The sequence below is a fragment of the Balaenoptera borealis genome (genome assembly GCF_965194805.1).
Source record: "Balaenoptera borealis genome assembly, chromosome: X".
In the NCBI taxonomy this organism is placed as follows: Eukaryota; Metazoa; Chordata; class Mammalia; order Artiodactyla; family Balaenopteridae; genus Balaenoptera; species Balaenoptera borealis.
The window spans coordinates 21,609,186-21,630,799 of record NC_138881.1 but is presented as its reverse complement, the minus strand read 5'-3'; the positions used below and the strand labels follow the sequence as shown (position 1 = coordinate 21,630,799).

Below are 21,614 nucleotides of genomic sequence, written 5' to 3'. Positions count from 1 at the left end.
CCACAGCTGCTACTCTGTGACCTCTGGTTTCACATGGCAGCTACACTTCCTTCTCCATTCATGGTCCCATGCCTCAGGACACTCTTACAAACAAATGCACACGGGCTTCCCTGGTGGCGCAGTGGTTGAGAGTCTGCCTGCCAGTGCAGGGGACACGGGTTCGAGCCCTGGTCTGGGGGGATCCCACATGCAGCAGAGCAACTAAGCCCGTGAGCCACAATTACTGAGCCTGCGCGTCTGGAGCCTGTGCTCCGCATGCAACAAGAGAGGCCGCGATGGTGAGAGGCCCGCGCACCGCGATGAAGAGTGGTCCCCGCTTGCCACAACTGGAGAAGGCCCTCGCACGGAAACGAAGACTCAACACAGCCATAAATGAATAAATAATTAAATATTAAAAAACAAAAAAAAACACAAATGCACACAATTTATTCCTCACTGTACCTCATGGTGAAACAGAAATGAAATTCACAGTGTTATTTATTTTATACAGATTACCACTCCCCAGTATTAAAGTTATTTCTAGGTTACTAAAATATAACACTTAAAAAACACACATGGGCTTTAAATGCTTTAAGATAATAAATGACCCAAATTTAGAAAATAAAGAATTTATGTCCTCTTGAACCAAATTCCCAGAAAAGAAGAAAAAAAGAAACTGATACAGAAAATTACACATTTTACTGTAATTAAAGAAAATATTTTTCTTTTTACATTGCTACTCCACTGGAAAATTACTGGAAATCTGGGAAAGAACCATAATGCTTTATATAAAAGCCATAGGTCTCTACTGATGAATGAGTTGAGATATTAAAAAAAATTCCTAATTTGGAAAGCTTACTGCCAGAAAGCAAAGCAAATCTTTTAATTCTCCCAGTAATTTAAATACTGCACACTCAAAAGCCCATTAAATTTAAAAAGGTTTCTTTCTGTACTATATATGGAAGCATACACAATTTTTTATTCCAAGTGTACTTAACTGTATTTTATTGTTATCATATACCCACCCCAAGGAACCAGCAGTTGCAGCCTTTTTATTCAGTTGATAATTCAAATATTGTTTCTAATACAAATATATGGTTTATCATGCTTATTTATCACTAACTTGGTACACTTCATAATCGCATTACAACCCCACTGTGTACTGAATACCACTTACAGTTCGAAGTACTCAAGATAAGCACCGTTACTTTCAAGAGAAGATTGGCAGTAATTAAAGGTCTTACTTAGTAGTTGTTGGTAACCATGTTTTTAAGGAGGTTAAAAAAAAAAAGAAAGTAGTGTAGATATATTTAATTTGGTAATTGTATTTTATTAATGAGATCTGTTTTGGATATATACTTTGGGGTTAAAACAAAGATGTGCTAAACTGTTATCAGTGTGATGAAACAGAATGACATAGAAGTATTTTGTAATTCATCAATGAGAACCACTGAAACATCTGTGGACCACACGGCGTAAAACTAAATCATACCAGAACACTAATAATAATAATAAAAAGAACAATAGTACTTTGCACTTACAGACCTCCTTCCAGAGGAATTACTCTTTTTAAACACATGTTATTTTTCCTTCTTTGAACAAATAAGGCAACTAAATCAAAGGGTAATAATGGTTTGCCCATGCCACAAAGTGAGTCAGCGGCAAACCAGGAATAGATTTTCTAACTTGTTCATTCTCTTGCAATTATACTGTGCAATGATTACTCTCTTAGAGTGTGTCCTGCAGGTTACACCCAAGACATAGGTTATCTCCACATTTCATGTGGGCTTACTACATCCCCCCCTCCTGCCCCAGCCTATTAATAACAGTAGTGTTTACAAACTAACAGTGCCATTAAGATGTGTGCCTGCCTGCCACTCCAGTGAGGGTCCCACAGGGAGACAAGAACAGAGCAGACTACAAGCCTCTCAGCCACCCCCATCTCCCCACCTTCAGGCAGCTGTCCAGAGATGGCCTCCAGGCATACCGAGATGTCATAAAAACTGGTAAAGCCAAATAACAAATTTTGAGTGCTCAGAGAAATTCAAAGATGGCAAGGTCATTAAAGAGCTAGAGCTGTGAACCACTAGAAAAACCCACAAGCAAAATGGCCAGCTGCTATGATCTGTATACAGGTTCTGGAGGGCAAGGAGTGGGTCTGGGCAGAGATGGTCCTCATGTGAAGTCCATCTTTGGACTTTTTGATTCATTCTACTAATAGAGTAGGGCGTCCATTTGATTTATATAACCTAAAGGTTCGAACAAAGAAATTTCTAGCCTGGAATTTATGCCATCTCCTGAGGTGCATAGAATCACAGCCCAACTCTATTATCAGAAAGTAGGTAGATTTGGGTGGGAAATCAAGTCCATGTGGAGTGAGGAGAGGGCATGGGCTAAACGTCTGATGAACGTATAGATATACACGGATGGAAAAAGTTTTATCGTACAGTTGGAGGGTACGATGGCAAAGAGAGAAGAGAGGAGGGAGTCAGAAAAGTATGCTATAAACATTAACGTATTCTATAAGAAACAAAGTATTATGCTTCTACGCTAAAGTATTGTAGAAAACAATTTCACATACTATTTATTAGGTGCCTATCAGGTGTAAGTTGCAACCAGACACACAGTAACATCTCAAGAATGGTCCCCATCCTCAAACAGTTATAATGCATGAGGGGCAGTGCTTAAGAGCTGCACGAGTTTGGAGGACAAAGAGATCATTTTTAGCTGGGAGGCCTTAAAGGATAAGCAGAATACCACCAGGGAGAGACGGGATTGGGGTGGGCGATGCAGGCAGGGGAAACCCATGAGCAGGTGGAGGTAGCCATGGTGGAGTCAAGGCCCGCCCAGGGAGGGGTCTAATCTGCAGGTGCCCCGGAGGTGCTGTCTCAATCCTTTTAGGCAAAAGGGGGGTGATCTGAAACCAACAGCCTGAGATAAGGCTCATCGGAGACTCTTTTCTAGCTCCAAGACCCCAGTGCTGGGAAATGGGGCTAACCAAGCTATTTGTCCTGCCGGGAGACCCAAGGTAAGCCCAACTATGACCATGGTGCCCAGACATGTCCTTCCAATGCCTCCAGGACTACCACCTGGTCCCAGCTCGTTTGGGTGACAGGCAGCAATGTGAAACTGCAAAGGGCTGATCTCCTAGGACAGAGGAGCTTTTTAAAATACACAGCCACTGGGGCCCCACCCTAGACCCTGCCAGCTGGGCCCAGCGGTAAGGAGAAGACTACAGGAGGTGGGAAAGGTCCCAGAAATCCCAACTATGGAGACGCCTAAATGCCAGGGTTGGGATAGCTGCTACCTCGATACTTCCCAGTCACCCGTCTAGTCTCTTTGAGGATTCCCCACCATCCACGGTGGCCCTTTCCTACTTTCATGATGTAAGTTAATGTTGAAAATAACAAGTGCTCTTATTGCCAATTTTGCTGAAATGCATTTATTTCATCTTCTCTCGTTACCAAAAACCAGTTTCTTCCAGCTTACTTTCCCTAGCCCATTTTTTCTCCTTCGCTTTATTCTTGAATGCTATATTAGCTCATATAGCACCATAAATGATTCCCTTATCGAAGAAATAATTCATGTGTTTGACTTCATTTTCCTTTCTACTGTCTATTTAAATTGTTATCTAGATACCAACCAATCTCCCTTTCTATATCAAAGTCATACTTAATGCATATTTGACATGAAGCAATATTAAAGTTTGAAGAGTTTCACTAATTCTGAGATTCTCAATACTGTAGGTGTGCATCAGAGTCACTGTGGAGCTTTTTAAAATACACAGTCACTGGGGCCCCACCCCAGACCTACTGAACCAGATACCTGGCGGTGGCAACTGGGCACCTGTTATTTTAAAAAGTGTAAAAGATACACCCTGGTTGTTAAGAAGTAATGTGCTAAAGTATATGATTAGGGAACTTGGGTTTGGCCAAATTTCTGCACACAAGTACAACTATTTTTTACCCTCCCTAGGAAACAGGCAACAGTTATTACCGATAAGGGACATATGTAAACAACATGAAAATGATTTGTGGATTATTTGTGTTTCAACCTCTGCTATTAGTACTGACAGAATTAAATGACAGTTATCACGATTGATTTTAAGCTCCTTGAGAGTAGGAACCATGCCTTTTTCATACTGCAACCATCCAGTTGCAGTGTTGTGCCAGATGCTGGGAATACAAATATAAACAAAAAACATGGTCAATGAGAGGCTACAGAAACCAACTCAGATAGAGTAACAGTAATACTAAGGACTATCACAGTGGTTTGGATAAAGTGTTATTCTCCGAAATAATAAAACCAACTGACATTTATTGCATGTTTACTACGTGCCTGGCACTATTCTAGGCATTTTACATATCACCCTGCTTCCATATTATCCCATTTAATTTGAACCCTACGAGGCAGGCCCTATATTCCTCCCAGCTGTACAGGGAAGGTGCACGGGGTAAGTCACATGCCCCAAAGTTACTTATCTAGCAAGAGGTGGAAAGCCAAAACTTGAACTGGCCATTCTGGCTCCAGAGAGCAGGCTTTTAATCACTACCTTATACTGCCTTTCAGGAGCCTAGGTCAGTGCCCTTGGTGCTCAAAAAATGCTAGCAGAAGGAAGGAAGGAAGGAAGGAAGGAAGGAAGGAAGGAAGGAAGGAAGGAAGGAAGGAAGGAAGAAACAACAAATATTTACAGAGTGCTCCCACAGTGTGCCTGAAACCCTTCTCCCTAAGACTCCTGAACATTATAGACTAAAACCTATGATTGTCTGTATGATTCTTAAAAGCTTAGGAGAAAGACAAATGTTATCTTTCCCTCCACTTCAGTAATGGGATCAGAAGTTAGGTTTCCATAGCTAACCCTTAAAATAGATCCCTTCACTTCTCTGCTCCTCTAGTTCCAATGAGCTTACATCATCTGGGAGCCAAACTAAAAATGACATTTTCAGGACATTGCTTCCAAGAATTTCCCACATGCCCTAGCATGTTACAGTGACACACTGCTGCAATGAGCAAGAAATTCTCTTAGAATTAGGTGAGGGCTTCCCTGGTGGCACAGTGGTTAGGAATCCACCTGCCAATGCAGGGGACACGGGTTTGAGCCCTGGTCAGGGAAGATCCCACATGCCACGGAGCAACTAAGCCCATGTGCCACAACTACCGAGCCTGCGCTCTAGAGCCCGCGAGCCACAGCTACTGAGCCCACGTGCCACAACTACTGAAGCCCGTGCGCCTAGAGTCCGTGCTCCGCAACAAGAGAAGCCACCGCAGTGAGAAGCTCGCACACCACAATGAAGAGTAGCCCCCGCTCGCCGCAACTAGAGAAAGCCTGCGCACAGCAACGGAGACCCAATGCAGCCAAAAATAAATAAATAAAATAAATAAATTTATTTAAAAAAAAAAGAATTAGGTGAAAAAGAGAGGCAAATCTAAAAATGATATTTCAGGTTGAAAGAAGGAAAAAAGTTTCCTGATTCAGCGCTAAGGGCTGCTGCCAACAGCTTGTTTTGTTCCCAAAGATCAGCACACAAAAGTTTCACAGAGCTGGAAGGAAAAGATCTGGATGCTAAGTTAGATGGGGGGTTGGGGGGGGCGCGTGATTCCCATCATTCCTTTGGGAGCAGTAGAAAAATAACAAAACCTCTATAAAAGAGATGAGCAAGTCTGCTGTGAAAGGAATGACCCCTCACATATAGCGAAAGCAATTTGCATCTACAGATCTCATTGGTATAAACGACCTCCTTCAAAGAGTGAAAACCTCAATGGAAAGCCACTATATACCCATGAAAGGCTTTGCCGGCTATTTGTTGAGCTGTATACAGACTAACAAACAGGAGTGGTTAACCTGGCACACCATGCACTATAGAGATATTTTTTTTAAGTAGGCTTAGTCAGCTAATCTTGTTGAGATTTCTCTCATACTACTGATTCCTTATTCTCAAAATAAATTAAGAGGCTTCATTCAAAATTCCCTGTGGTCTACCAGCTTGAGTTTGTTGGGTGTCTTTGATTGTCTCTTGTCTTCAGATTCCCTGCCTTGTCTCTTTAGATTTTGCTGTGCCCTTTGGTATTTCCCGTTAGTCCATGTCTGGAATAGTTAATTACATGGTAGCATAATTCCCGCTCGTACAACAAGGAATAGCAGAACCTTGCTAATTCACACCAATAACTGAAAGACTCCTGTGTAAGTTACTGAATTATGCAAATGAGCAATAAGTGAAGAAAGATGATTTAAAATTGTATTTCATTCATTTATTTTGACAAGTGTAGTTTAGCCTTAATTATTTTGAAAATTTCTTTGTAGCATACTAATAAATTTCCTGTGGCACATTTGTTAAAAGTGATAAAGCCTTTACTAAGAGAGACCAATGTGTGCTCTGTTGGATAATTTCCTGAAGACAGGCTCGATTTAGACCCTCCCTTTTATCTTGGATTTCACTGACTTTTAGCATCTACTTTTTTGGGGGCAAGACAATACATAATAATCAATAAAACATAGGGATAATTTTAGCAGTAAACATTTACTCCATAAACAGGTCCTACATATGTCGAAACTTCCATCATGATGATAGTTTAAAAAATTAATCATGCTTCAAGTAAAACATTTTTACATTCTCTGGTCATAATGCTAATAGGATTTTATTTTTATCTTCTAAATAAAACTAATTCCGTCTGTCATTCATCTCTTTTAATTCCTATTTCTGTTTTGTTTTGTCTTACCATACTTCTTTCTTTTAAAGTTAAAGATGTCTGTTTTAAGATAAGTGGATATATCACAGTATGTAACATTTTCATGTCAAAATACTTACATTATTATATCTGAGTTAAATTATTTAAGATAGGAAAACACTTTGATACACTTCTGACAGATGTATCTTGCAGGATGGAATCAACTTCTTTCAAAGCAGCACCACTGGTTACAGTGTGGAGTGAAGAGCGAACAGCTTTCCAGCTTCCAGTCTTGGGTTTAAAGCTTCGCATAGACTACCCTCTTAATAAGTGCTTTTTGACTAAACCTCCAATTCAAAAGTGTTTTAAAAATCACCATGCATTTGTCAAATAAGGTTCTTTGATTTATAAAAGCTAGATCAGCAATAGACAATAGAGCACTTAAAGAATAGTGGGAAAGACAAAACTTAGTCTCAAACTTCACGCCAGCACCTGTGCCGATTAAAATCTCATCTTTTCTTCAAGGCCCAATTCAGGTTCCATCTCCACTGGGAACCCTTCCCGGACTTAAATGCGGAGATCCCACAGCACTTCATGCCATCCCCTTGTGTAAGAGTTATTTGCCTTCAGGTCGAAGTTTCCCTACTAGATTAAGAGCAGGGCAGCTGTGACACAGTGGAAAGAAGGCTGGGCTCTCACACCATGCAGCTTTGCTACCTCAGGAGGGTCGTTTCATCTCTTTCAGGTTGTTTTTTCATCTGAAAAAATGTCAACTATTTTATCTAATGGGAAACGTAAAAGATAATAGATGTGAATGTTCTCCATAAAATATAAAGTCCTATAAAAAGTAGGTGCTTAGAGGGTGAATTCGTGAATAAGAAAATGATCAGAAATATTATCACCTCTAAAAAAGGACCCAGCTCTTGATTATACTTGGGCCCTTTACATATCACACAAGGCAGAGACTCAGCAAACACTCATTGAATGAATTTTGGGGGGCGGGGTGTGAAGCAAGGAGAAACAGATAAAACCAGACTTACACACAGACCTGGTTTGGTGATCTTATTTGTGAGTTGGGTTTTATAATAATTTCTTAAAACAAGAAAAGTAAATCGGTGTCTAAAATTAGTCTGCAAACCTATCTTTTTGTGAGCACAGCTGATTTAAGCCTTAAGCTCTAAGGGACGGTGCTAAGGCTAACAGGTTTCCCAGGGCCTTTACATGGGGAGAATGCAATCAATGTTAATTCAATTGAACTCCATGACCGACTACTAATTCCATCTGGTTACTGTCCCGCTGGCCACAAGGAAGAGAATACTGACGGGTCTGAATAAATTCATGACAACTATAAAAAGAACTACTCTAAGAATGAGTCCGATTGATGATGGGTTTTCTTCCTGTATGAGAGATAGTGTTTATTATATGGACATGATAGTGCAGTAGCATAAAATAATAAATGGACACTGACTAATCATGTGCAAATCAACACCACATCTGGGCCTGGGGCTACTGAGTAACTGGAGATATCACAGGGACACAAACTTCAAAAGTTACGGCTTAAGCCCTTAGAGAATTATGAAAAATTTAAAGAATTACAGAGGATAATGAAAACATATGCCAATTTCTATGAAAAGCAAGAAAGCAAAGCAAATTAAAACCAAACAAAAAAACCCAGTCAGTTTAAACATTAAGTCAGGTTAAAAATTAAATCTGCACTGTAATCGGAAAGGTGAGGACTAAGCAAAAACACTTAACTCTTAACCATTAGAGGCTATTCAGATACGGCACATGCAATTGGTAACAACAACAACAACAAACAAAAACAAGATGAAGAAGATGCATGAGAGGCAAGTGCTGTCTCTCATAAACATAAAAGGAGCATAAACATTTCTGAAAAGAAACATTATCACGACAGAGTTAAGGCAAATAAGAAATGATGGAGACATTAAATTCTGGCCTAAGTAAATGAGCAAAGATTCCCAAGAGGAAAAGAATATGCAATTTAAAAATAATCCCAAACTACTAGAGAAAAAAAACCAGAGTCAGACTGAACCTGTTTAAATCCCAAATATCTCTGAGAGCAGGAAATAATTCTGGATGACTATAAACCCTCTAATTTGCTTGAAGCAAACGGGGCTGGTGTTTTCATTTCTTTCACTGACTTTTTTGTTTAAGGTCACATTTATTACAAATTTTAGCTGGTATTAAAAAGTCACAAAGTCAATAACTGATAAAACCACAAAGCGTGCTTCTTTAGAAAGATTTAAGAACAACAACAACAACAACAAAAAAAGGGAATGTCACATGCTTTTAAGACTACAGACCTTTTAAGGTTTACGGCTGCATTTTTAAAAGAAGTAACTGTTATATATTTTACGTGGTTGATTCAATACACTTCTAGCGAAAAGCACTAATTTTGAGGGGAAGAAATTTTAGTGTAACTATATCTAACCCAAGTGCTTTATTTAGGTCATGTTATAACAGATTATTATAGATGTTACACAAATATCGATAATTTAATATTCCTGAAACTTAGAGTACATTCTATCTTGATAGTTACAGGATCTACTCTCTTCTCGGCCATGAGTATTATAAGCCTTTTCCTCCTAATTAATCTGCAATTAATTCAACCAACCTCTAATTAGTTTTCTACAACTTTACCCTACTTAGGCAATAAAGCAGTCTCTAGACTGGGTTTTAAACCTGGGCTAAAATAGACTCCTACAGACCAAAAATGGTTCTGGGATTTCTCTTTGTAGTGTAATTTAGATGTCATATCTAATTTGCTGTTATGACTATTGTTTCACTGTGCAATTTGTATGTCGTTTTGAATGGTAAAGACATCATAGCTTTATTGAATTAAACCTTCTGTCTTTAGGGTCTGATGTTACATGTTTGTGCGTGTATGTTTATGTCTCAAAAGCTCCTTTTGACATCAAGTAATAGTAGAAAAGGATTATGCTCTTTTGATATGTTTGTTCCCATCTTGGTAAATATAAACACAAACTGGGGGGGAAAAGCCCTCTTCAAACTAAAGAAACAGAATTTTAAATAATAATAATAATAATATTACTACTACTACTATTATTATTATTATTTTAAAGACAGAGATAGCTAAATAAGCCATTCACATTACAGAAGTATAGAGGGCCTGGCTGTTCTGTAACGTTAATGGCTTGATTGTCAATTCTATTAACTAATTCTTTCCTAAGAACTGTCCTTTTCATTGACAGTTTTTGTGATGCTACCTCAAATATAAGATATTACTCTTACCACATTTCCATAAACACAAAGAAATTCAAACGCACCCTGGCTTTAACTCATAAGGAACAAAGGCCATCTAACCTATATTGCAATACGCAGTTTAGTGTTAGTCTGTTTGTAACTGTCCTTCTTCTCCTGGCCTTTGGGTTCAAGTTCTAAACTAAAGTCAGGACTAAGACTAACCACGGAAAGCCTTCCAGTAGACCACTGGAATAGATAGCCTTTTAAGTAATTTTTAGTGCATGAAATTTCATAAAGTTTTTACTAGATAATTACACTTCCTGATTTTGTAATTAGTGGAAGTACATGCAATTACATAATAATTATGATAGTAATTACGTAATTAAGATGTATAATTATGTAGTAAAAAACATCATGGAAATAAAACCATCTACTGTGTAAGCACAATACATTTTAAAAGTAAATTCACTAGCTCAACTGTTTAAAAATACTTTTCTTCAAAATAAAGTGATTAGCTCACATTATGGTCTAACTGCTTGAAAATTATTTAATATTTTTTCCCTCATTGGTGATAGAAGTATATATTTTTTAAAGTACATGAAAAAAATCTTATCAGGTTTTCCCGGCTCTCAAACACTCAAAAAATGACAATATGTTTTGCAAATGAAGACCATCAACCACAGCATTATCACCTAGATAATGCCCTTGTTTGTGCTGCTGTACTTGGCACTACAAAAGGGGCAAGGAACCTGCTCATTGAAAAGACATACTAGGAAGGATTTTACAAAACTTGTAACACATCTGTTATCACAGCATGCTTGTGAGTCCATTTCTACATAAAAGTGCAAAACTTGAGTGCATATTTACAGAAATGGGCTTAAAGAAAAGGCACGTTATCAGAATCTGGAAGTTTGTTGCCCAAACACATGGCAATATTGTCATATACAACTTTCGCTATCCTAAAGAGGATAACAGAAAATATACAGAGACAAGACACCTCCACTACGGGCAAAGCAACTATGGTGACAATTCCCTGGAAAATGTAGTTTCTCTTCTGTCACACTGTAAAGTTGTCTTTAGTTAAACAACAAAACAGAAACAAAACTAGCAGTATTCAGAGAGAAAAGCAAAGCAGTATGAAGGGGCTCCAGGCTGCCATAGGAAAATACCAACTTTGTCATTCTTGTACTGAGCATAAAAATACAACAGAAAAGTCAGCAACAGTAGGAAAAGTAAATTCCAAAGTAAATTTTGTAGTTCCAAAATTAAGAAATAGAAGCTTGTTTTCATTTCTAAAAAATTCTAGCTCGATGCCTTGAAATCTTTACAAGCATACTAAATCAATGTTGTAATGAGACCCAGAATGTGGTGACTGGTGGGCACATACAGAGTAACCCTTGTATGAAGTGGCTATAGAGCTACATTCCAGTTTTCTCTTTTATAAGCCACTCATCTTGAGAAGCTGAAAGCCATTTTGAAAATCTTAATTTACTTCTCCGTTGTTCCTTCTAGTTACGAAGAAACAAAGTGGAGGAACTCATGCTTTCTTGCTTTTCCCCCCTCTCCTAGCTCTTCTCAGGCTACTACATTTTTAAGCTTAATTACAGAATATATTTCAGAAGACTAGGCTGTCGTGCCACTTCCACCTGAAACCTGGCTAGGCCTTCTGTGTTCTGCCCATTCGTCATTTTAAAGTTTTGCCAAAAGGATGGCCCCAATCAATGGATGAATAGAATGCAAGTAGGCTTTAGTTACTAAGGAGAGTGTCTTGAATCAGTGCTTCTCAAACTTTAATATGCCCAGGAATCGCCTGGGAATCTTGTTAAAATGCAGATACTGATGCAGTAGGTCTGGGGAGGATCTGATATTTTGCGTTCCTAACAAGTTCCCAGGTGATGCCTACACTGCTGGTATATTGATCACTCTCTGAGTAACAAGGCATTATGTTTGATTTGGAAAAAAATGCAGGGAGAAAAAAGCTGACCTGGGTTCATCTGTATGTTATTTTTTCCCTCAACTGCTAAACTACTGGAATCATTATTTCAAGTTGAACAAAACATTTCTTTGTAAAATTTCAGTTCTTATAATTTGTTTCTTGTTATAAAAGCAGTACATGCCCAGATCATATAAAGAAGAAAATAAAAATTATCTATAATCCACCCACAGGTAACAGCTGTAAACAATTCTAGTGTTTCTTACTAATTTTTCCACCTTGCATATAAACTACAAATTAGAATTATAATGGTTACTTAAGTTTTGGACTTTGACCTTATGTTGTTAGTATTTCTCTAAGTCATTAAAGATTGAAACTACATAATGTCTAACAATAACAACACTCCCCCAAAGCTCAGGATTATATGAACCACTTTTTCTATCATCAAAATTCTTTATGTATTTCTACAATCACTTCCTAATCATGAATTGTTCTGAACTGCCACGTTAGTCTCCCATGATAAAAATTCACTTAAACTAATGAAAGAAATAGTTAAAAAGAAAAACCCAAAACCTCAGATCATTTTTTATTCGTAAGAAAATGAAACAAAAGGAAAATGGACTGCCCATTTCAAAATCAGTTTCTTTAACGAAAATGTTTTTCACAATTATAAAAAATATAACTTTAAGAAGAGCAAATTGGTACTTAAGTGAAATTCTACCTTTACTTTTATATGTATTTGGTAGGTATGAATTGTTTTGTGTATGCTGTTATTATTTATTAAAAACAGAGAAAAGGTTCATTTCTAAAATTCAGTGGAATAACCCATAAGAATTGGATCAGACAGGGTGTCTGACACAGCCTTCTTCTTAATGCCTCGTGAGGCTTTAACAAAGTAAATTCTAAGAATGTCAACTGGCTTAGAGAGGACTCCAGCGGCTCTTTGCTACTTGTATTTCAGCACTTCTAGCAATGATACAACTCTTTCGCTTTCGCAGTTTAGGAATAGTAGAAATCCTTAACATTGAAAAGGGAGCTGTCTTAAACCCTCAGAAATCTCCAAATTCCCATATGCACTAAAGCATATAATTTTTTTCCATACAACTCTTATTTTCTGGCAAAACACCCCCCAAAAACCAAAAACCAAAAAAAAACCCCCAAACCAAACAACAACAACAAAAAACCAAAAAACAAAACACTAAACCACCAAAACAGTTTTTTAGATTCCTTAGCTTTTCAGTACTAGCTGTTGTCTCTCTTTGGGGTCCCTATTTTCCACAAGGCAATACAATCATTACTACTTCATGAGCGTAACTATTCGGCTGATGGCAAGCAGAGAACAGGACTCTGGCAGTGTGGGTGAGGGGCAGTCACCCAGGCTCACTCACTAGTTAAGTGACCTGACATTCTTTTGATTCAATTCAAATTTGGCATCAGCAAAATGAGAGCTACGACGTCACTCATCTTCAGTTATCACTTGCAAAGAGTTGAAATGACAGATATTAAACCTGAAAATGTCAAGGAAATTTACTGACATTAATTTATGGCACACCTGAGTCATGCGAGCAATACAGGAGACTGGAGAACTTTCCAGCACACTGCCATTCATGGACAGAACTAATTCCTAGGACTCACTCCTCCACAGTTCTTCAAAGTGCTTGTGTGACCTTATTTTGCACTAAGGATTCATTCAACAAATATTTAGTGAGCTGGCTCCCATAGGCAAAGCACAGATCAACAAGGTACAACCCTCTGCCTCCATGAACTCAGTGGAAGAGAAAGTCAAAACAATTCAGGACCAGTCCTACAAGAAGGGCATTTCACAGGGTGCTATGGGAATGCAAAGGAAGCAAGCTTATACTACATTCAATTTCTTCATCAATATAATGGGGCACAATCCACTGCTACCTCATGGGGCTGTTGTGAGGACCTGTGTGAGACATATGAAAGGATGACAGGAAACTATAAAGTACCTTACATAGGGTCAGCCTAGTTCTGGTGACACTAACGGAAACAACAAATACCTACAGACGTTACCATCAGGTATAAAGAAAAGACAAAAGAAGAGTGATGGTAACAAGAAAAGTTTAAGAAAAAACTGGCAAAACAAGCCAGTGAGAACAAAGCTTGAGAGGGGAAGTGGCTGGGAGATTTCACCATGCTGAGAGGAGTGAGGAGCACAGCCCGTGACAGGGGCTGCCCAGTAGGCTGTGGCCCTCAGGCCGCCCATGGGCCTTTGAAAGAAATAGGGGTGACCTGAAGAGTAGTCCTTCTGGGCCTAAAGGGACTCCACTGAGAAACTGGGCTTCCTAACAGATGCTTTTCAGAAGTCCACAGTTAAAGCACCATCCTTTTGCAAACATTTATACCGTAGCTCCAATTCCTTTCTTCAACACAGAGTCCTAAATCCTGGTGTTCCTATTCTGGCAGGACTAATAGAAAATTCACCAAGACGACCATGTGTTATGGGCTGAATTGTATCCCCCCCATCTCCAAAGTCATATCAAAGAGGGGTTGAAGTCCTAACCCCCAGTACCTCAGAATGTGACTATATTTGGAGATAGAGCCTTTAAAGGGGTAATTAAGTTAAAATGGGACACAGAAAGGTATAGAGGGAGGACCATGTGAAGACGGAGAAAATGGCCATCTACAAGCCAAAGAGGCCTCAGAAGAAGAAACCCTTCTGATGCCTTGATCTCAGACTTCTAGCCTCCAGAACAGTCAGGAAATACATTCTGCTGTTGAAGCGACCCAGTCTGTGGTACTGTGTTATGGCAGGCGTAGCAGACTAATACACCATCCTACTACAAATAGCTGATGCAGAATAAGGGGAGCTAAGCATCTGGTAAGAGAGAACAGGAGCTAAGCATCTGGTAAGAGAGAACAGGAACAGAAAAAAAGTGGTTTTTCTGTTTTTGTTTTTAGGAATAAGGAAAAATCAAACACTAAAGTGAAAAGGCAATTAGTGTTCAAAAGAATAAAAAGACAAGCCACAGACTGGGGTAAAATATCTGCCAAAGACACATCTGATAAAAGACCGTTATCCAAAATACACAAAGAACTCTTAAATAAGAAAACAAACAACCCGATTAAAAAAATGGGCCAAAGACACTTCACCGAAGAAGATACACAAATGGCAAATAAGCATATATGAAAAGATGCTCCACATCATATGCCATCAGGGAAATGCCAGTTAAAACAACATTGAGATGCCACTACACAACTATCAGAATGGCTAAAATCGGGAACACTGACACCACCAAGCGCGGGGGAGGATGTGGAGCAACAGGAACACCCATTCACTGCTGGCTGGAAAACAACGTGGTACAGCCACTTTGGAAGTCAGTTCTTCAGTCTTTTACAAAAATACACATCAAATGATCTCGCAACTGCATTCCTTGGTGTTTACCCAAAGGAGTTGAAAACATGTCTGCACAAAAACCTGTACATGGATGTTTATAGCAGCTTATACATAACTGCTGAAATCTGGAAGCTACCAAGACGTCCCTCAGTAGGTGAACTGATAAATAAACTGTGGTACATCCAGACAATGGAATATTATTTAGCACTAAAAAGAAATGAGCTACCAAGTCAGGAAAAGACAGAGGAAACTTAAAATGCATCTTACTAAGTGAAAGAAGCCAATCTGAAAAAGCTACATACTATATGATTCCAATCACATGACATTTTGGAAAAGGCAAAACTATGGAGACAGTAAAAAAAACCAAACAAACAAATTCAGTTGTTGCCAGGAGTTGAGGGGAGGGAGGGGTGATTAGGAGTAGCACAGAGGATTTTTAGGGCAGTGAAACTACTGTGTATGATACTGTAATGGTGGTTAAATGTCATCATACATTTGTCCAAACTCACACAGTGTCTCATAGTGAACCCTATGGTAAACCATGGACTGTGGGTGATAACGATGTATCAGTGTAGGTTCATCAAATGCCCCACTCTGGTGGGGGATGCTGATAATGAGGGAGGCTGTGCGTGTGTGGGGGCAGGGGGTACATGGGAAATCTCTGTACCTTCTGTTCAACTTTGCTGTGAACCTATAGCTGCTCTAAAAAATAAAGTCTGTTAAGAAAGGCAGTTAGTGGATCCCTTTCTTTGTTTCCAAAACAATTTGACCAGATCAGTGGTTTATCACACTTAACTGTATATGAATCTTTCTGTCCGCAAAGGACTCTAAGCTCCTCCAGGGCAGGGAGCATTGGCCATCTTTGTTTTTCTGACATCTGGGATGGCACTCAAGAAATAATAGAAAATATATACACACTGTTTTTATTGTTGCCAAATAAATAAAAAAAGGCTCAGTTGAGAAAAGTCGGAGACTCTTTTTCCTCCTCTTTTTTTAAGCAGACTTAATTTAGACAACTGGGCAAAGATTTGAATTGATTCATGTCTCCCCCAAACAGTTCACTTATCCCTACTCAGGCCAAGGCCCCCCTGGGATGAGGCAGCCAAATGGGACCATTATGTGCTGCCATCATGGAAATGGATTTTTACTTCATATATTGCCACTATGTTCCTCTAAAACTTCTTTTGGATCTATTATGCCATCTATGTACATTCTGGAGCACTTACAATCCCACAGAAGTCTTTGGACTTTGCGCCGAAGTCCCACAGAAATAAGATTTTAAAAATGTTATGTAGTTACGGTGAATATGAAGTGGATACTTCACCAAAGTGAGTCCCTTACCATCTTAAAGGAAAGGGAAAAATACCAAATGGGGTTAATTCATATTATGGACTAATGGCCTGTAAACCTTTGTTTGAAAAGCAAAGCACAGGAAAAAGCTTTGACAAGAGCTACTTTTCACCATAAAAATAAACCTCTTTCCAATAATTTGTGGGTTTTTTCCAAGTCAAATTGCAAGTTTCAAACACAGATTAAAACCACAATCCAGTTACAACCTTTAAAATATGGGCTTTATAATGGAAATGGTAAAACTATCCGAGCGAAGGAAATGTTGCTAGGTATCAACAGTAAAGGAGAGTCTATGGTAAATACTTTACGCGCCAGTTTCAGGGCACTTGTTGACAGACGATACTTAGATTCCATTCTCAATAATATAACTGTGTGTAATGACTGTCATTTTTCACAGGACTTTTGATGTTAACATCTATTGGTGTTCTGGCCTTGGTCCAAATTGAATAAATATATTTGCCCTCTGGATCCCACAGACTTTCAATTCATTTTAACAGCAAATCTCCCTTGAATGGCAAATCAGAAAGAAGAGAGCACTTCACTCCAACTTATAAAGTGAGAAGTGAATTTTACATACGTTACATTAATTTACACTTATGGGAGTTTCCTCTGTAACTGTTCACTTATGGACTGTAAGAATATTCTTGTTCTCCAATTGTCCCCTATGGATTACAACCTGTGTTCAATTCTCTCGTACTTAGAAACTATCCAAATCATGTGTTCAGAACTGTCTGGGGGGACTTTCTAAAAAGCTGAGCTTCCCAAACTCTACCGAACACCTTCTGAACTAGAATTTCTGGGTGTAGGATCCATAGACTTGCACTACTATATGCCACCAGGTGACTTGTAGGCAAGAGTGTATCAAATGTCCCTTGTTAGGAAACCTCTGCTCTTGGACCACGGGTAAGCATGACCCAGTGTTTCAGTTTATATCCCACCACTAACAAATACCCTAACACCACTTAGCATTACCAAATGATGTGAGAACGTCCAGACCAAGTAAATTTCTGCTAATGCACTCATTCCAAAAATGCAATTTAGGAATAATAAATAAGCAGAAGATCAAAGGAAGAAGTTTCACTAATTAACACTCAATAAATAAAACAAAAGGCTCTTGAAACATTCCATGAAGTTCTTTCTGTCAGACATCCATTTTGTACCCTTCTTTTGCTTTATTTTCTTTGGGCTTCTGACATGCAAAAGAACAAGTCAGTAATTCAATCCATGCCGTTTTGGCCCTGAACTCCCAGATAGTGTATTTATTAGAATCAAATGACAAAAAAAGTGTCGTGATTCTTAAACTTGTGAAACGGAACTAGAGTAAATAGTGTGAGTGTACAGATTCTATCAACACTTCTCCACTTTTGTCAAGCAAGAATCTTCCAAGTGACTACTCTGTTATCTCCTATTTTCCGGGATAGCAGCATACACTCCTTGATGTTCTCTAAAAAGCTGGGGTAAGTCTCCAGTGACTTTCCAGATCACTTCTACAAGTCTCTGAGTCACTGGACTTTTTGAAAACTGCTGATCATTCAGCCCTTCAGATAAGAATTTTGGAAATGTCTGGAAGAGGAATCTGTCCCCTAGGTATCTAAGAACATCTAGGGAACAACCTGGATTCAGAAAGAAGTAAAGGGGGATCAAGTTCTAATACCCAGAAAGAGGTAACAAACCCGACAGAAACAGACAATGTACTCATCAGTCACTACTTAATTCTCTAAATGCTTTACGCCTTTAAGGAAAGGTCCTTGGGGGTAAAAGAGAAACAGTTATTGTTGATACCGCAAATAAACATGGGCTAGCCACCAGTCATGAATGAAAGTTCAAAGACCTAGTTACTCATGGACTAAAGGAATTTTTTCTCTATATGAATTTTATTAATTCACTGAAAATATGCTGTGGAGATAGCCCAAGTTCTTGTTGAACACCTAAAGACAAGATACTAATATTTGAAACAACTCCTCCAGCAGTTGTAAAGTATTTTATATCCAAGGACAGAAAAACCAAGTAAGTCAAGGCATTAAAAAAAAAAATTCTAGCCTATCTTTGTAAATGGAAGAACTGGAGTCAATTATGACTAGAACTGAAAAGAGTTTAAGACCAAATCAAGGGCATGGGGATTCTTACGTGAGGGAATCCAGAAGTATTTGTACGTTTCTATATGCCCTTGAGGTTGTCTCCAGCCTAACACCGACCAACAAAATGTCGAATTGATATGCACTGACAAACAACATAAACACTCTGTAGGTAACTAATAAGAAAAATGTATAAACTCACCTTTTTTATTTTTTACAGGTAACAGAAAAGTTGTCAATGTGATTTTCATGTAGGAGAAAAAAAACCCATGCACTTGTCATGACATTTTCAAATAGTTTAAGTTATGTAACAAAGCTTTTCTCAGGCCCATGAAGCCCCACAGTGCCTGCAAGTCTTGTGTGAGGCTTACAAGGCAGCGCCTGATCATCTGGGCTGAGGTGTCTACACGCTCTGTTAGGATGGAGTCAATAAAAGAACTCCACCCCAGCTCTCTCTCTCAAAATGAACCTAGGCTTTTAGTGAACAGCAGAGACATACTCCAGGTCTATTTTTTTCTGGTAATATCTGGTTTTTGTAGGTCCAGTGATCACGTTGCCTATTCTTACTTTATTACGGTTACTAAACTCTATAGAAAATAGCATTTTCAAAATATAGCATTTAAAGAGTTCTTTCTGTACCGTTCCTCCCCCAAAGCCCAGCTTTAATAGAGAACAACGTGAGGCAGGCTGTGGAGGCCAAAGCCGGGGATTCCTACGCCACCGCCCCTCACGCAGGGTATGCCTGTGCTCACGACGGCCCCCATGGCCTGCTTCTGAGACAGTGGTGCGATGCTGCATGAACACCCTGACACAGTAGGTCTGGCTTTTATGATGCAAATTTCCACTTTAAACTCAAAGGTAATTACAGTATTTTAACGTACCTTTCTCATGATCGGTAATAAGTTTCTCCAGTGCACACTCCGCATCAAAAATGTACCGGTAAAAGCACAGCTGGGTGTACAGGGACTTGTCAGAATACTGCAATATAACAGAAAAATAAATGAATATTGGGGAGGGGGTAGCTTTGGAGATCACTCAACGAGTGTATCCCCTAATTTCAACTTCCATATCAAGCAGCTATTTTTTAATGAAGGGGGGTGAATAAGGAGAGAATCATCCTAATGATTTGTCCCCCTCATATAGCATACATACCTTTCGTAATTCAAAATAAATCCTGCCACTTCGCTCACAGATTACTACTTGCGAAGCTACAGACTGATTACCCCTGCTGCCAAAAAACTGATTTTGTCAAATTGCAAATTCCTATGCACCCTTGACAATTTGCACTGTTAATTGGGAAAAGTGGTACTGTGCTTCCTAACTGGGACCTGTCCAGGCTAGCAGGAAGTTAAACAATTTCTGAAAACCATTTAACATGTACTGCTATCCTATGAGCTCGATTTTATGACGCCTGGCGACAGGGACTGGCCCACAGATACAACATGGTGAATGAAGCACAGACCTGGGAACATCCTGACCACTTGCTCCATGCTCATCCTTAAGTGGGCAACATATGACCTCTGAGAGATACCATGTGAAATGAAATAAACAAGGCTTTTCATCTCACCCATGTCAAAACAATGTTTAGTGACTTTGACAAGTTCTGATTCAACTAATCATAGCATCCCCGAGTTTATCTAGAGTCACTGTGTATTCTCCTAAGCCACTGTATCTCGCCCTGTGTGGGGAAAAACATCTGCAGTCAATTCAACAATCAAAGTGAGAATTATTTGGCGAATCACGTTCACATGCATTTCTATTTCTTTTAAATTGGCTGCCCTAGGAACTTATTGATACTTTCCTTCCTCCTATAGGATTAGATAGGTGGGAAACCCTTTATGCCAGAGGACAAGGAGCTAGGGCTTTGGTGTCGTCTTTGGGGATGGGGGTGTGCTACCAAGGTGAAACAACTCAACGCTCAGAACTTCTTAAATGAGAAACTCAAAAGACAAGCATGTTACCAGTTCTCACCTGCTGCCTTGGATGAATGTGAAATCTAACATCAATTGAGCACCTACTATGCACCAGTAACAAAGCACATACAAGCTAACTCTCACAGTAAGGACTCTACAGATGTTCGTTGGTTGAATGAATGAATCAGTGAATGGCCACGATAACCACGTTGTTTGTACAATCCATGCAGCAGGGTCAGGTGGCACCCACAGACTAGCATTTGACTAGGAACTAAAAGAAAACCACTATCTACAACTAGATACAGAAACGGTCTTATTTTTGAAGGGAATCTCTTTGGATAACCAAGTATTAGATCCCAGGATCCTCACTGGCTATTAATGATGAAAAACTACAGCCAACTTAACTGGGTACAGAAGTAACTGAAATTTAGTTATTAGAGCTCAATGGCTGACCTTCCTGCTCACTCCATTATAAAATCTGTTACTAAATTTAGTGTATTTCAAACTTCTTTGGCCATTACAAATGGTATCTATAAATACGAGGCTGCAGGAATAACCCACATGGAGCTATTCATCAGCCAGGTCTATTGTCTTTTTTGGTGTGCATTCCTTCCACGAGTCTCTCTTTCTTTACCTGAACCTATTTTAAAAAGTATACACCTAGAAGCCTATTTTATTTCTTATTAGCTATTCTACAATATGCATCATCATTATACTATTATACACCAGTTATTTTTAGTGAATCCTGATTACTGCTTCCTGGGGGAAAAAAAAGGAGGACGACAGCGATTAAGTTATTTGTTTAGTTTTTTAGATTCAGCAGTAATTGCTGGTACACATCTCCCTGACTGCACACATGCTGCAGGTTGAATAGAACACTGAAATTACCTCCTTCATAATAGTTTGTTTTGATAATGTATTGTGTGTCGAGATGATGAGAAACAGTTGCTGTCAATTTGATTAGCCATTATATTTTTATGTTAATTGCCATTATTGGGTCCATTCTGTTTAGTGTCACCATAGAAGCCATACAATGTTAGCATAAATAACAAATTGGAGTAAATTAGGAAGATATATTTTTGCCAATTCATTTTAATTGCCCCTCAGTCCTT

At 38.9% G+C, this 21,614-nt stretch overlaps 1 protein-coding gene across 3 annotated transcripts in view; it reads right to left on the bottom strand.

Annotated features, from left to right (window-relative positions):
* Positions 1 to 21,614, bottom strand: part of POLA1 (DNA polymerase alpha 1, catalytic subunit) — a 292,398-nt gene that overhangs the window by 44,515 nt on the left and 226,269 nt on the right. For all 3 annotated transcript variants that reach the window (XM_082375477.1, XM_082375478.1, XM_082375479.1), the window contains one exon: positions 19,471 to 19,567. In XM_082375477.1, the coding sequence (XP_082231603.1) occupies positions 19,471 to 19,567 (97 nt within the window). The remainder of the gene's footprint in view (positions 1 to 19,470; positions 19,568 to 21,614) is intronic.